Source organism: Morone saxatilis, unplaced genomic scaffold (genome assembly GCF_004916995.1).
Source record: "Morone saxatilis isolate NCDOM2014 unplaced genomic scaffold, NCSU_SB_2.0 Contig22, whole genome shotgun sequence".
Taxonomy (NCBI): Eukaryota; Metazoa; Chordata; class Actinopteri; family Moronidae; genus Morone; species Morone saxatilis.
The window spans coordinates 17,197,333-17,210,733 of record NW_023339785.1 but is presented as its reverse complement, the minus strand read 5'-3'; the positions used below and the strand labels follow the sequence as shown (position 1 = coordinate 17,210,733).

Sequence of the window (13,401 nt, the reverse complement as noted above, 5' to 3'; positions counted from 1 at the left end):
TTAAAACTGTCCACAGATTCAGTGAATCTGAGTGAATGAGGAAGACTGAATGTCTGATTAAGAAGAGCCAAGTCAACACCTAGCTCACCTGTAGTTGGCACCCTGAGTTAACAGATAAAATGTTTTTATGTTTTACGTAATGACCCCCACATACTATTGTGATGTGGTATGTACACTGTACTATTTTTATTGCACTATACTCCCCAATGCTGCTGTGTGTAACTTGAATTTCTCCTGCAGGGGATTAATAAAGGTATATCTTATCTTCACTCATCTTATCTTATGACAAAGAAAAACAAATGGGAAGGAAATGACTAAATGTACAATCTGTGTTATTACATCGTAAAAGAGATGACCCTCATTGTTTTTCTGTTAATTTACACTCAAAGGTCTATCATCATAGTGGATAGGACATAAATGGGTCCAGAAATCCTTACTCCTGTGTGGTCATGCTTCTTCACAATTCAGAAATGCAGGATAGTGAGACAACTAATGAAAATAAAACACCAAGTTGAGGTATGACTGGATGCAGTCCAGTGGCTCTATTTTGTTTGCTGGACAAGGTGAACGTAACAATTTCTCATGTTACTAAAAGTACCTGTATAACTTGTTTTGCGACAGACAATGATCATGTGCACTTGTGTCAATGTTGACACAGGGATAACTCATGGATTGAATACAGCGGGCAATAAAAACACAGGTGTAATCAGCAGTATGCCTCGGATACTGCAATGGTACAGTATAAATCATATGTACACGTTTTTCAGTATATTGACTGTGATTTTCAAAGACAGTGAATAAGATCATAAGTCTGACTACCTCCTATCATTTAGTTGTGTCCTCATGTGTTCTTTCTCTTGTTTGTCTCTAGTCTGTTGTCATAGTGCAAAGACAAGCCTGATCCTGAAAGTTTTTGGAAACGAAGACAACATGCATCACTTTTTGCAGATTCATAAAAGCTATCATTCCCTTGGAAAGTAATACATTTTTCATGATCTCTGGCAGAAGTCCTTACAACAGAAGGGAAATTTTAAATCTGTATTACTCTACAACCAAATTGGATAGTATAAAGTATGTCCACACTCTCAAGTACTTTAATGCTGCGGTATGAGCATGTTTCAACTGGCTTTTTATGGAAAAACCCAGCCTACCCTATCTTGAGCAATCCACCTGCAGTCTGATGATCCATGTGATGCATTTCTCCTTCCGCAGTGTGGTTTTCCCAAGCACACACACAAGATTAATGTGGACATTTGATAAATCTTATGCACCTGTAAACATGTAAATGTTACACCCCTGCATATGGAAACTAAACTAAAACTCACTTTTATGACATGAACCATATTTTATGTTGGCAATGTAAAATGCAGGTGATCGACTCCCTTTTCTTCTGCAGCCTAAAACCTGTTGTAACTTAAGGGAGGAAGTTCTCACTAGGTGAGTAGGAGTCTGTCAACAATTAAAAACTGAAGTCAACTGAATATGCATGCTCACAAACAGTAATCACAGTTTTTATTATTAAGTAACAGGAGAGTGTGTGTCCATTACTATGAATATTGTGAATTATATGAAGCATGTAAAAAGGGTTTACAAACTGGCTCTGGCTTTACCTGTTTAGTTTCTTTATTGTGCACACTGGAGCACTCAAGCAGCACAGTTTGGATCTTGCAAATTAGACATATCTTTTTAACTTGGCTTTTAATTTGTGTTGCCTTAGCTGGTATCGTTTTTACATTTTGTTGTTATTATTATATGTATTGTATCAAATGGTTTCTGATTGCTTTGTTTTTCTATTTCCTTTGCTATTCATTATTAATATGAATCAATAATATGATATGAATGCTACTTTACAAATATCTTTTACTTTTCAGCTGCATGTTGGCGTGCAGTTTCATATTTCGGGCATAGGAATGAAAATAACTGAGCTCGAAAGTGTACCTCAGCTTTAAATGTAACTTAGTTTTGCTTGCAACTAACTTAGACCATGTCCAGCTAAGATTAGAAGCATTTTCGTCCCACAAAATCCATTCAAATATGCTGTAACTACCCAAGACAGTTTGATAAAATATACACAAATGCAACACAAGCAAATCATCATTGACACTTTTTTATTAAAGCAAAAATATCATCTTATGTGTTACTTTTTAGACATTTCCTGGATGGCACCATTTACAGGCATACTTATGGTATTGGTAACAATGCAATATATTGGATGGGTTTCCTCCATTAATACAGTTATTTATGATTATTTTAACTTAACCCCCTGTTAACTTGTTATCTTGCTCCATTCAGCCCTTTCTAAACTGCATTGAAAGCACAATAAAATATATCCATTGCATTAATTTATGTGGGATTACATACAGATCTTTCCCCATAGCAACAGCCCAAACACCATTTCTTATGAAACATGGCGGCACAGAAAACAGAGGCAGAGGTGGAGATGATGGACAGGATTCCTAATTGGAGAAAAAGCAGGTAACATGGCAGGACTGAAGGAGAGGAATCATGACAGGTGCATTTCAGTTTTTTCCCTCTTTCATGGCTTTCTTCTCTTCTTCAATTTCTGTGGGATTACAAGAGAGGCAGACAGAGACAGAGATTAAGTGATCTGGAGATCAAAGACTAGTCCTAAATTGTTGTCAGGACCAGAAAACAAACTCATGTACCTCTGTCTTTAAACATTATAATCCTATATTAATAGATTTTAAGAAGACATTATACAATTGCTTTCTCAGGATGTATAGTACTCCTCGTGCCTTAACCTCATCTATGAAGGGCTTTAGTGTAATGTCTATCTAGGATTTCTGCAGCAATGTACAACATAACATTAAATGTAGAATATCAGGACATGGCACAGGAGTGAAAATTTACTTTGAAATGAATAAAAATATGATTTTATGATTTCAGTAGAATAATTACAATGTAGTAAAATGAGCCTGTGTGACTTTCACTAAAACATATCAGCTCAAGTAGAGGCGAGTCTTAAAGGCAGTGAACCGTGCGCTCAGTTTCACAACAACATCTGTCTAACCATAAGATACTGTCATACCACACCAAGTAAGGGCGTAGCGGCAAAGTGTAACACATTTATACAGTGTGTGTCATTGCTAATGAATTTAACTAATTTAACTCATTTATAGGAGGAAGAAAGTGTTAGTTCTTTCAAAAGCTGCATAGTTTAACTGAATTGCGTGGAATTCAGGTACAAACTGGACAGTAAAACAGCCACATTTAGCTAAAGCAACATTCAGCAAAGGTTTTTCCTTCCACTGCAACAAAGCAGTGAAATGCAGAGAAAATTCACAGTTAGTTGATATCTAGCTTCAGTGCCACCTGCTTCTGTGCTAATGCTGTGGGTGCCTCATCACTGAGATACCAGTCAGGGCACATTTTCCCTTAAACTTTCCCCTTCCTGCTGCTGCATGTCACACCATGAAACATGAAGCTCAATTTGCTACTCATTGGCACTTATTATTCAGGAGACATGAATCTTATGATAAAAAGATGGGGGTGGGGCTGTGTGTTTCCTGAACAGGTTGGCATTAAGCACAAGGTATTTGGGTGTGTGTGTGTGTGAAGTTAATCAGTCATGCAGTGTTTGCAGTTGCCTTTCATGATGATAGGCAAGAAGGAGTTGAACTACAGAGAAAACCTGGATAAAGGGTGGATGAGCTTTCTTTATTGACAGCATTATTTTCCTTTCCTTTCCTTACCATCCTTGGTTGGAATATGATTCTTTTCTTCCGTTAGAGTCTTCTTTAGTTTGCTCTTGTTAAACGTCTCCACCTCATGGTTGACTGCTTTGTCGCTCATTTTTGAAAGATGTCTAATGGAAAACAGTGCAAGAGAGAAAAGAGAGAGCAGAAAATGGGGATTCAAATACAAACTGATTTTGACTTTTAACATGGCATGAGAAAATGAATGAACACACCCCGTTATCCGTCCCATCACTCAAGATGTTGTCTGCAGTACATGTCCATACAGGTATACAAATCAAGCTTATCCACAGTTAAAGAATAAAGTTCTGGGCTGAACTAAGAAGTTATGTAAGCCCGTCACAAGAATCAACATGTACTTACAATCTACCTGATCACAATGAACAAACAGGTCTGGTGTCATGTTACACTGCGCTGTTATTTACAGGTATTCAGTCTCACAAGAGAGCGGACATACTGTACTTGTGCATAGCTTTGCAAGGGTGGTGATGTGGTTAATAAAAGTGCGTCTGCGTGGGGAAAAAAGTTATTTATAAAAAGGTATTATCATATTTTTATATGACTTCTGTTGTAGAAATTCTATGTGGAGCTTCATATAGTATTGTAACACCGCCCGCGCCTACAGACTGGACATCCTGCGTAAAGGGTGGCACAGTTTTATAATCTACATCACAGTGAGGATGTGACAGGTGAACATACCAGCCGCGGGCCTGTTTGCGACAGGTTTGCTTAAGTAATGTTTAAGGCACGTACAGCTTTGTGTGCAGAGGAATGCAGCGCTGCCAGGTGTCTATACACACCCCATAATATAACGGAGTTAACAGTAACCAAACTCTATTGGAATGGCTGTATGGCCTATAGCAGAAATGTTGCATAACACATATAAGCATTTGATGCATAGAAATAATAGCATAACATGTATTATGATGTTTGCATTACATTGCATTGCATTGATTAGGTGTCTTTTTGAATGCACAGGCTAAAAAACAAAGACAATTCAGAATAATTTACCTGGTGCAGTGGTGCGCAGTGACAATGTCCTTTACAGGTAAAATGCGTGTGTGTAATCTGTGCAAAGCCAACGGTTTAAATAGAGTCTATACGCCCTTCTGCACGCCAACATGGACACCCATGCTCTGGCTCTCATTGGCTCCCAGAGCTCAGAGGAGGACTTTTAATTGGACGCGCTTGGTGCCTGACTTCCCTGAAATATTACAGGCTGCTTCTTGAGCACGGCTGCCCATTCTTGCCTTGCAGTGTTGTAATCATCAGAATCATGTGTCCTTCTTTTTCTGAGTGGACTTGTTTGTCTACTGTGCAGTTGAGCTCCCATTATAGTTGATGTGGATGATATCATGTTTTTACTTTTAACACAGTGCCATCTAGTGGACTAGTTATGACATGACACGGTTTGACATAAATCCATTAGAAAGGTAGGAGAACAGCAAGTACATCATAGAAACCACACAATGCACAACAGATTCATTTATTAATGCACTTTCAGGAAAAAAGTGTATTCTTCATTATAATGTTATTATATGTTAATTTCACAGGTTTATGGCAGTTGACATATTCCTTTTACAGTCAAACAGATTTATTTAATGGGCTACATTATTAACAAATGTATATGTATACATATAATACCTACAGCGTATTACAGTACTACAACAATTTTTGTCCAGGATCTTCTTGCACTGTGCCCTCTCATTTGTTCCAGTTCTTTAATCCATATGTAATATACCAAAGATAATTAAATAATATACTGACAATAAACCTTGAACATGCATACATGTCCTTTACACACTGAAAGAGGAACTCCTGTGATTTAGTATTTCACTTCCATCAAGTCTCCCAAGAGACAGACGGTCAAAATTAATATAGCGGAGACTGGGTCCAACTGAATGAAACCAATTTTGTTGACCCCAGAGCGACTGGTAAATAACCATCTCTTAAAAAATCCATGACCCAGTTTGTTAAGCAGGCTTTATTTTGTAAATTGTAGTCTCCGACCTGATGAGATCATCAGTTTGGAAAACTCCATGGGCAGGGATGCTGGAAGTCAGTCAGAGCTGAGGGTGCTGAGAGAAACTCAGTTTATTTAATGATGCCATATTAAAGGCTATGTGACAGATTAATATGCAAAACCCCCCACAAAAAAACCCAACCTATGGCTACCAGATATATTTCATAATCTAGATCTGAAACCAAATCACACATCATGTTGTACTAGTGGTATACATGTGTCACTTAACAGTAGTAAAGTACAGTTAAAAAAAAAAAAATAATAAAAAATGTCCAAAAATACTTGAAAAAACAAGGTTCCTTCAGTGCCACAGAGGGCATTGCACAACCATTTCCTGAGTAGTAGCTCCCATGATGAGTAAACTGAATTTAAGGAGTAAAATTGGTGAAATTACCTTTTAAGACAATAAAAATACAAGGCACCTATGATTCACTAGCACCATATTATAAATGCTAAATAATAAATATTCTCCCACCACCTCAGAGACCTGGCAGTCATACCTTCAACTTACTAAATTGGCGTTGTTAGTTGATTTGAACCATTTGGATCATGTTCTTGTTGCTACACTTACAATTCCCATTAATAGGCTTTTGTCACTTAGTAGTGGGCTTAACAGTAGGAAAAGATATAAATGTAATAAAATGTATGATGGTTGAAATCCATTTAGCTGCTACAGTTTAAGGGTCCTGGTACGGTTGATGATGGCTCACCGTCACACTGTTATGGCTTATTGGGACACTTGAATAGAAAAGAGTTAATGTTATTAGTAACACCTGCAGATTATTTGTATGCTGTGAAAAAGGCCAAATGGTTAGGGCACCTGCATGAAGCCGGGAGCAGGATCCGATGAATGTGTTTTGAAAGAGCAACATGGCTGTTCACTCACCAGTAAGTTGTTAGCAGTGATAAGGAATATAAACACAAAAGGGCAGAAACTGAAAAACAAAATACTATTCAGACCGTCAAAAAGTCCATGTAAAATAATAGCATGGATCATAAATAATACAAATAATAAAATCAATTTTTAACTGCGTCCATTCAGCTTGAACGTTTCTGCTGCCTGTCGTAGATAGCAGTGGTGATTCCCCATGTAATGCACGACCTCAAAATAACCAGAGAACCTCCCCGGTACAGCAGAGTTACGCTCTGCTGCCGAGACTTCCACAGCATCCTCCAGCAAGCCATGACCCCTTTCACCTCGCCTCCCACCTGTGCCTGCATATTTGCCACTAGCACAGACAGCGGGTAAAGAGCCAAGCTGATTGCCATTGAGGTCAGCGTCCCTGAGATGAAGGAGGACACCAATGGAGAGAGGCCCTGTCCCTCCACAACAGCACACATGGGCCCCTTCAGGCCAAAGTAAAGCGAGCTGCCAAGAGCGTTGCGGGCTGCGATGGGCAGGAAGGCTCTGTAGTACCCTAAGCCCGGCCTCTGTGCATGCAGCTTGACAAGAACACTCTTCAAGGTGGGGAGACGGTTGTCGTTTTGGCCATTTTGCAACACATTCTGGACACGCTCAAAGGGGGTTAAAACCACAGCTTCTACCATACCTGCACCGAATCCAGCCAGAGCAGGCAGGGCAGAGGCGGAGATGACATTCTGGGATGACAAGGAGAGTTGGTGAAAGAGGGTGTCCTGGAGGCCAAAGAGGAGCGTACCATTCAGCGTCCTCATCAGTAATGGTGGGGCCACGCCCCTGTAGAGCTTTACAGGACCCTCTTTGTAGAGCTGTCCCACTGCCTGGTGAACCGGGGTGTTGTGGATTTGTTGGCGGAAAACAGTTTTGTAGACAGGGAAGACGATGAGGGTTGGGAGGGTGGATAGCAAGCTGGAGGTCCCACCGTGCAAGTAGCTCTGGAAGCGAACCACTGGATCCCCATGGCCCTCTTCATCTTGTTTACGGTCAGGACTTCCTGTCATCCTTAAGCTGATAAAAAACTGAAACACAAATCATTTCAGTTGTCAGGACAGTCCTACTGAAACTGAAAATAATAAGATTTAACAAAAAGCACAGGATACAAACCCAAAGCAAAAAATATTACACTTAAATATCATGAACCAGTCTGTGATCAGAAACATTTAAGATAAATCAGAGATGAAATGTACCTACCCGTCACCAGGCAGAAGAAAAAGCTTAGTGTTTACTCTCCTCCGTTCATTGTTGGATGCTGAAGGCAGCGCGGGCGTCTATTCGTACACCATCACTACACGTGGTGTGGGGTTATTTCTGGTTATTGGTCGAGTTACGATGGCAACACGTTTTCACCCCGTTCCCATCCAAATGCGAGATAAATAAACTGTCAAACCTCGTCAGACAGTGTGAAGAGGATGAAGGCGACCGAAGGAATGAGCATTAACCGGCCGGTGCCTTTGATTGGTCCGCCTCTTGTAGAATAACTATTGGTGAAGACAGCCACGTCACGTGGCCAGCGATTGGTTATTTTGCCTATCAATCAAAGTATTTCTGTTGGAAGAAGGGTGTGTTTAACTGGAACTCTGTTTAGGCTTTTTAATATTTCTTTATTTCTTTTAGATTTAAATAACAAATAATGTATTTAATTTTAATTCAATGTAATACATTTTCTATATCTAAATGCTGTTTCAGATTATTCTCAACACATTCTGATAGGGAAATACAGAATATTGAATTATTTACTGGGCAAAATACAAGTAAAAACAAAACAATGGGATAAGCATATAAAATATAGACAAAGGGATTAGAACTGTAGAATGTAAACTCACTATGGTCACTAGAAAAAAACACTCCAAAATATCAGAAAAGACCCAGAGACTAACAATGGAAATGAGGTTTTAGCTGTATTATTAAGAGTAAAAAATGTATTGTGTATAGTCCGTTAAATAAATAATAAAGTAATTGTAAAAAAAAAAAAAAAAGTCTGATTCAGCCCTGGTTGCATACAACTTGAAGCCTTACAAGCCTATAATACAGTACATTAATGCCAGAAATAACAGACAAGTGCCACAGTTAAGATTTTGCGCATATTTAATTTTATTAAGAATGCACCCTCAGATAACTGGCGCATTCAGCCTACTGAAAAAGTAAAACACTAAAGTTTGAAATATGCACAATGACAAATCTTTCCTCCAGACATACAAAAAGACAAAAATGAAGAAGGAAAAGCAGGTGAACATTTCTGACGGAAGCTCCAGCCTGCAGAGACCCCAAACTAAAAACCCGACAGCTTCTCTATAGAAAGACCTTCAATGCAGAACCTCGAAGGGTAAACCCTGGACACTGGGCAAACCACACTCAATGAGGGCGCCTCAAGAGCTGAAATAAACATGCAAAATCGTCTTCTACAGCCTGATAAGANNTTCATCCAGTGAGAATATAAACACAGCTAAATAGGAGGGAGAAATGAGCGAACTGGAAGAAAAAAAGTCATTTTATTTCAGACTGTTGAGGCACTCTTGGTTGAGTGGAGCTTCAGTGGCACTGTAAACTAGTTCAATACACATTCACTTCATTAATTATAATCTTTCAAACAGCAGAAGATACAAGAGCAACATGAAAAACTGCACTCGTTCATTGTAACAAAAAGCACTGTAACAGCTTTATATGGCAGACGCTTCTCCTGACCACTGGAACCTGCCAGGGATATTTATATAAGCTCTTTGACAACAGGATTGAAATGACTCTGGAGAGGTGAAAGTGGTCAGGAGAAAACTCTGGATTTATGAAAGGGGGGGACAAAGTTCACAGTGGATAAACACTTATTTACCCGAGTACAATAAATACGCTGGCCTAAACTGGTAGCTTGCAATTGCTTTGGTGCCCCATACATGAAGGGACACCGCTCAAGAGGGAAGGGACTCAAGTGAGTGGGATCAGCATTAGTAACAGACATGACAGTTTTTTTTTTGTTTTGTTTTTTCATGGTAAGTTAGCAGAACAGCTTTGCTAATGGTTGTGTTTGGGTTGGGGAATTCCCTCTTCTCTTATTTGGTGTAACAGCACACAGGAGATGGTAGATACTATTTGTTACAAGGGGACGTGGCTGAACAGGTACGACACAGACTCGCCGTTGTGAGTTCTACGGATGGCCTCTGCAAGGATCATGGAGATGTCAATAACCTGGAGGGAGAGAAGACGGGATGTTGTGAACACGGGATGTTGTGAACACAACTAGACTGGATGAGTTGTTTATTGACAGAGAATTAAGTACTGTTTGTTGGTTATTTTACTTTGGCCTCTGGGAAACAAAAAAGAAAAGAGACAATCAAAAGTATCAGTTGCAACCTTACACAAAGCCAATGTAACTGCTGTATCCTGACCTGTATTTTGGGACAATGCTTCATCTTCTCCTCCTGAGGGATTGTATTGGTGACCACCACAGCTTCAAAGCAGGCATTGTTGATGCGTGAGATAGCTGGGCCGGAGAAGATGCCATGGGTTAGGATGGCATACACCTTGGTGGCACCAGCAGAAATTAGTCTAAAAAGGAAGAGAAACAGTACGTTGCATTACACATCTCCACATGACTGGATATCAGTAATCAAGGCCTGTTTTAACTCATTAGTAACATATCAGTAATTCAAGCAAAGGCTGAAGCAACACAATACTTTAAAGGGAGAAAGAAATTCCCTAAAAATTAGAGCTTTGTTTGTTATTTTGTAAATAAACATTAAGGAACAGCTTGAATTATTTATTTTTGTTAATGCAATGCAGAGCTATTCACCTGTATTATCTAAGTATTAAATCAGGACTCAGTATCAGCAGACACTCAACATGAAATGACTCAGCTGAGGAGCAGAAAAACTTGACCTGGACATACCTACTGAATATATATACTGGAATAGAGTTGAATTTAGTAGTTATCTCTTTCTAAATTAGTTTGACATCAGGACCACAGTAACCAGAGAAGTAATACTTTAAGGTTCCAACTGTATTTACCAGAAAGGGGTAAATAAAGAGACTTACTTGTCAGCTGCATGACAGATTGTACCACACGTGTCAGCCATGTCATCAACTAGAATGGCAACCCGATCTGTCACATCTCCGACGAGAACCATGCGGTCCACCTCATTTGCCTTTTTCCTCTCCTTGTGAATAAGAGCAAAGTCCACATTCAACCTGTCTGCTATTGAGGTGACCCTGCAAAGGGAAACATACAATGTCCATGAGTTAAGAGCCAGTGTACAAAACTGTAAATGCACACATCAAATTAGAGCCTTGTCAGAGGATAAGTAAAGCCAACAGAAGTTTAATCTAATGTGAATTCCAGAGGAGATATGGTGAGGGTAAGCTTTGCTCAAGGGTTAGAACACCTATGGCAAGCGGCACTGGCATACCTCTTGGCTCCTCCTGCGTCGGGTGAGACGATGGTACAGTTTTTCCATTCAGGGATGTTCTCTTTGATCCATTTCAGCACCGCTGGCTCTGCATACAAGTTATCAACGGGAATATCAAAGAATCCCTGGAAAAAAAGATAACAGAGGTAATGATGATGAAAAACTGTACATCATTCTTCACTTTCATGAAGAAAAAAGAGGATAAAAGAATAAACACAGAGCCTCAGATGTCCTTACTTGAATATACGAGTTAAATACAACACAGATCTGTTAAGAGAGTTCTCGGCAAGCATGTGCACATGGGCACAGTCATAACAATAACCTGAAATACAAAGTTTAACACGTTCTTTTGTGGGTAACAAACACAAATCTGGTTGCGCTGCCATTACTGCTGACTATGGGACTGTTCACAGCAGCATGGGTAACTGGTTGACAATGTTAGTGAGTGGCCCCCAGTTACTGATGCAGGTATGTATATGGATGGAAAAAGGGACCACTTAACCATTCATCACATTTCAAGTGATGTAATGTAATAATACTGTACTAGCTAGCATAATCAAGAGTTGCATTCACAGAGCAGTCATATTAGTTAAAATGAATAAATACAAATTCATGTTTTTTCATAAATCGCCAGGCATGCAAACATTTTAGTCCTCTGATTTACTTCTGGTACTTCCTTGTGTACAATTTAATGTCAAAGTGTTTTTCTGTTCATTATTATCAAGAAAGTCTGGAACATCTCCAAGGACCTTCTTATCTGTAGCAGTGGACAGGCTGACACCTCCCTACATAAAACAGTACAGAGTGTAACGGCCTCCGAGGCCTCCTCAGGGCAACACATTTCATGTTTGATATCAAAGTAATTATATTAAAGTATAAATATCTACATTACCCATAAATTCTCCAACAAGTGGCATATGGACTGGGGTTATAAGCGCTACCTGCTGTCCTTTGTTGACATATTATATATAAACATATGGCTGTAATCATCGGGGTTCTAATGTAGGTTCTCCAAAATCAGGCATAAACAAACAGGGGTTTCCAAACTTTCTGAGAGTGAGGACTACCTGAAGGGAGAAATGGTCAGGAGGGGCTACTCTGTATGCGTGATGAACATCCATGTTGAATTAAGGGTTTCAATAGAATAACAAAGCGGTGTGCACTCTGTACATTTATATCGTCATTTTCATATACAGGGATGAACCAATTGGAAGAATTTTTTTCTGTTTGTGGTATTAACAGTAAATTGTGTTATGAGAAATCTACAGATAAAAACCTATTTAAGATAAACCAATTAACTGACAGATTATGAAAATCTAAAAGTGCAACTCAAAGAGTCGGCAAGGGCTTAGGCCACCATTATGGCCACAGTATGAACGTTAAAATGCAGAAGGGCAGAATAGGGAAGCATAGTTTTAACTCAAGAATGTATAATGAAGGGTAGTCTCAATATGCTTTTTTTAATTAATAAAATCATATCACTAATGTGTTTAAATGTTTTGATACAATGAAAACCATTTGTACACTTCTTTGCAAGTGAAAAAAAAGAAAAGTAAGATTAAAATTGAGATTACAGAACATGCTCTGTGGGCACCATGTTGGAGACCCACTGGTTTATAATGTAAAAAAAAAACAATTAATAGGAGGTATAGCAAATGAGATGTACTTCTGTTTGGGTCTGCTTTCGTGTTGCTCACCTGTATCTGTGAGGCATGCAAGTCCATAGTGATGATATGGTCCGCGCCGGATACTGACAACATGTTGGCCACCAACTTGGCAGAGATAGGAGCGCGGCTCTGCAATGAAAACAGATCTCTTCAGTCACATGGAATAAGTGAACTGGCAAGCACGGCTTGTTTCTAAATATAGCACTTAACTGAGAGCTTAGCTATTCAGTAAAATGATCTCAGTCAAATATAACAATCCTTTAGACTCTAGATCTTAATAATGGTAATATAAAAATATTTACAGTTTCATTATTCATACTTAGAATATTTATGATATACTATGATGGGTGATAAGCAAAAATTACCAGTATGTAGATATGACTAAGCACATAAAGGCATTCAGGTTTCATTTCTCAGTTAGCTGTTAACATTAGAAAAACACTTATTGCTGTGTAACAAACTCATCCTGGATATCTAGCCTTGCATCACAACAATTAACAATTCAGATTTGGTTGTTAAAAGTGGAAAACATGCCATCCATGCAATGATTCAAATGTTGCAATGAGAGTAAATAACAGGCAAATAGCCACACAAGAGGAAATGAGAAGGAACTGGTGCTGACTCAGTAAAGCATACAGAAAGGGTGGGGGGGGGGGGGGCGAACAAAAAAAAAAAAAAAAAA

At 39.0% G+C, this 13,401-nt stretch overlaps 2 protein-coding genes across 2 annotated transcripts; both read right to left on the bottom strand.

Moving 5' to 3' along the window:
• Positions 1-2,091: 2,091 nt before the first annotated feature.
• LOC118334118 (solute carrier family 25 member 53-like) lies at positions 2,092-7,659 on the bottom strand. Its single transcript, XM_035669948.1, has 2 exons — positions 6,789-7,659; positions 2,092-2,546 (listed from the first exon to the last, which is right to left on the bottom strand). The coding sequence occupies exons 1-2, from the start codon at positions 7,657-7,659 to the stop codon at positions 2,344-2,346; spliced, it is 1,074 nt and encodes a 357-aa protein (XP_035525841.1). The 3' UTR covers positions 2,092-2,343.
• Positions 7,660-9,128: 1,469 nt separating this feature from the next.
• LOC118333517 (ribose-phosphate pyrophosphokinase 1-like) lies at positions 9,129-12,888 on the bottom strand. Its single transcript, XM_035669199.1, has 5 exons — positions 12,750-12,888; positions 11,053-11,177; positions 10,682-10,855; positions 10,036-10,195; positions 9,129-9,835 (listed from the first exon to the last, which is right to left on the bottom strand). The coding sequence occupies exons 1-5, from the start codon at positions 12,810-12,812 to the stop codon at positions 9,743-9,745; spliced, it is 615 nt and encodes a 204-aa protein (XP_035525092.1). The 5' UTR covers positions 12,813-12,888; the 3' UTR covers positions 9,129-9,742.
• Between the last annotated feature and the right edge of the window lie 513 nt (positions 12,889-13,401).

Bases quoted from the DNA above. Each gene is read 5' to 3' on its own strand.
- LOC118333517 (XM_035669199.1), bottom strand. From the start codon at position 12,812: ATGTTGTCAGTATCCGGCGCGGACCATATCATCACTATGGACTTGCAT. The intron at 11,178-12,749 runs GTGAGCAACACG...CTTTTTTTCCAG, and splicing joins TGCATGCCTCACAGATACAG to GGATTCTTTGATATTCCCGT. The intron at 10,196-10,681 runs GTAAGTCTCTTT...CTTCCTTTTTAG, and splicing joins ATCTGTCATGCAGCTGACAA to ACTAATTTCTGCTGGTGCCA.
- LOC118334118 (XM_035669948.1), bottom strand. From the start codon at position 7,659: ATGACAGGAAGTCCTGACCGTAAACAAGATGAAGAGGGCCATGGGGAT. The intron at 2,547-6,788 runs GTTCAAGCTGAA...GAAGAAGAGAAG, and splicing joins CTACGACAGGCAGCAGAAAC to AAAGCCATGAAAGAGGGAAA.